Source organism: Amphimedon queenslandica, unplaced genomic scaffold, assembly GCF_000090795.2.
Source record: "Amphimedon queenslandica unplaced genomic scaffold, v1.1 AMPQUscaffold_13048, whole genome shotgun sequence".
Classification (NCBI taxonomy): domain Eukaryota; kingdom Metazoa; phylum Porifera; class Demospongiae; order Haplosclerida; family Niphatidae; genus Amphimedon; species Amphimedon queenslandica.
The window spans coordinates 37,488-39,759 of record NW_003546716.1 but is presented as its reverse complement, the minus strand read 5'-3'; the positions used below and the strand labels follow the sequence as shown (position 1 = coordinate 39,759).

The 2,272-nt window shown below is 32.4% G+C and overlaps 1 protein-coding gene across 1 annotated transcript in view; it reads left to right on the top strand.

The window, feature by feature from the left end:
* Positions 1-1,320: 1,320 nt before the first annotated feature.
* Positions 1,321-2,272, top strand: part of LOC109585547 (ubiquitin carboxyl-terminal hydrolase 47-like) — a 6,145-nt gene continuing 5,193 nt past the window's right edge. The window contains exons 1-4 of the mRNA XM_020001671.1: positions 1,321-1,456; positions 1,506-1,630; positions 1,869-1,969; positions 2,152-2,267. Coding sequence (XP_019857230.1) covers positions 1,518-1,630; positions 1,869-1,969; positions 2,152-2,267 — 330 coding nt within the window. The 5' untranslated portion in view covers positions 1,321-1,456; positions 1,506-1,517. The remainder of the gene's footprint in view (positions 1,457-1,505; positions 1,631-1,868; positions 1,970-2,151; positions 2,268-2,272) is intronic.

Below are 2,272 nucleotides of genomic sequence, written 5' to 3'. Positions count from 1 at the left end.
AACATATTACAGGGCATAGGCCTGGGACAAATGTTGGAACATTTGAATGTTCATTTGTTAAGAAGAACATTGCGTGCTGCAGTAGGCATTTGAATGTAAAAAGAAGGTGTAGTATGTACCACACCTACTGACACACCTACTAATCAATGACATACCATAACTTATTTAGTATTAAGATCTGATGTACATGTATCAATCATTAGACATTGAGCTATACACTCTACATGTAGTGTTCTGCATTTAATTAAAGTGATCTAACAACAAACTAATTGTGACAGGGACTGACAAAAGGTACCATTTGGCAGTTAATTGAATTCATTTTTAAAGTGAAAAAAGGTCAACTTGCAAGTGTGTTTTTGAAAAAGCAATGGTTGCAAAAATAGCAAAAAATTTTTGCACTCTGTCCAAAATCCAAAAAATAAGTTAAATTGTTTCTTGACTAAAGATAAATGGTACATTTTGTCAATCCCTGTCACAATTGATTAATAATAATCTAATTCCATGGTGCGAACATTCAAACGTTTGTTCATTTTGGTCAATAGAAATGTTTGAATGATAAAATTTTACATTCGTCCCACCTCTATTTTAAAGTAAAGATGGTGTTTTTGGAACGGTAGAGTTGATGATTTTTAGATTTTTCTGAACTCTGCTGGTCCTCTGTCAAATCATGTACCTCAGAGAGCAATTGTGTCAGTTAAAGGGTGTGAGGGAGGTACCGTAGGGCGCCTTTTTTTCGAGGGCTATGAATTTCGTGGATTTTTATTTCGCGGATTTAATTTTCGCGGATTTATGCCGTCTGCCATCTTGTACCGTATTGATTTGGTTTTCGCGAAAGTAATTTTCGCAAATCTTTAAAAAAATCGCGAAATCCGCGAAATTTATAGCCCTCGAAAAAAAGGCGCCCTACGGTATGATTTGCAAAATTTACTTCTGCTAAAAAGGAGTTTGAAATTTATAGCACTTGAAAAAAGATCAAGTGCCCTACAGTATGTGGAATTTAATTTTGCTGGTGTAAGTGTGAGCTCTTATACGATACACCCATCAATACTTTGTGGAATTAAATTGTGCATTTTTGTAATAAACAGCAATAGCAAAATTAAATTTCAGCAAATATTTCTAGCTATACAGTGCTTAATTAATCATTTATTATTTAATACAGAGATACAGGTACAAGTTGAGAAGAGAATGACATTAGCTCAATTGAAGGAGGAGCTAGTTCCACTGATTGGTGTACCACCTACTGGTTTTGGAGTGTATAGGGTCAGTGATAATGAAGAATATGAAATGGAGGGACTGTATGAGCTATTAAAATCTGGATCAAAGGTACATGTATGTGTGTTATTTTGATTAACTTCATAATTGTTTATACTACTAGTTGATAGTAAGACTGGGTAGAGCATTAAGAAGAGGAGAGAAAAGAATTAAATTATATTTATTACAAGTTAAAAATACAGAAGTATAAGAATATTTCATTATTATAATTTGTATTGATTTTTTATTGTTAGTTTTGTAAGTATATGATGTACACTATTTATGCTGAGGGTACACCAGTGAGAGAATTTAAGAAACAAGTTATTGAAGAAGCAAAAGTACAAGAAATAGAAATTGACTGTGTCCTTGAATTAGACAAGTAAATACCACACATGTATATGCCATCTGTTTTTCGGGGATTAACTTTCGCAATTTTTGCATTTTGCAAAAATTTACAAATTAAATTAAAATTCACAAAATAGTTTGATGATTGTAGTTAGGTGTCATAATTGCATTAAAATCATGAAATTTTTATTTGCAATTACAAAAATGCAGCCAATTTTCAAAATCTTACACTCATAAACTATATGGTATACATCATGTGACTTATTGTGTAGAATGAGATTACGTAACAAGAGAGGAGTATCCCCTGGTAGAGTATATTTTGATGATGAGTGGATTAATACTAGTAGAGAAATGTATGTGGAACCATTGAAAGGTCAGTATATCTGCTGTATGTGTTAGTATTAATGTGTGTAGTGTATTATTATTGTTATTAATGTGGGTGAATATTCCTGAGTTCAGTCTTCGCCTTTATCATAGATGAGTATATATACTGTGCATACTATATGTACAAGTATTTACAGTAGTTTAATGTTAGCTAGTGTGTTATTTTGTTAGGACCAGAGAAGAAGTATAAAGCACAGAGACAGGTGTATGTTATAAGATGGCGTCCATCACAATGTTCAGTTGATCCAATAGAAGAAATTATACTGGATAATGATGATCCTAAACATGCTAT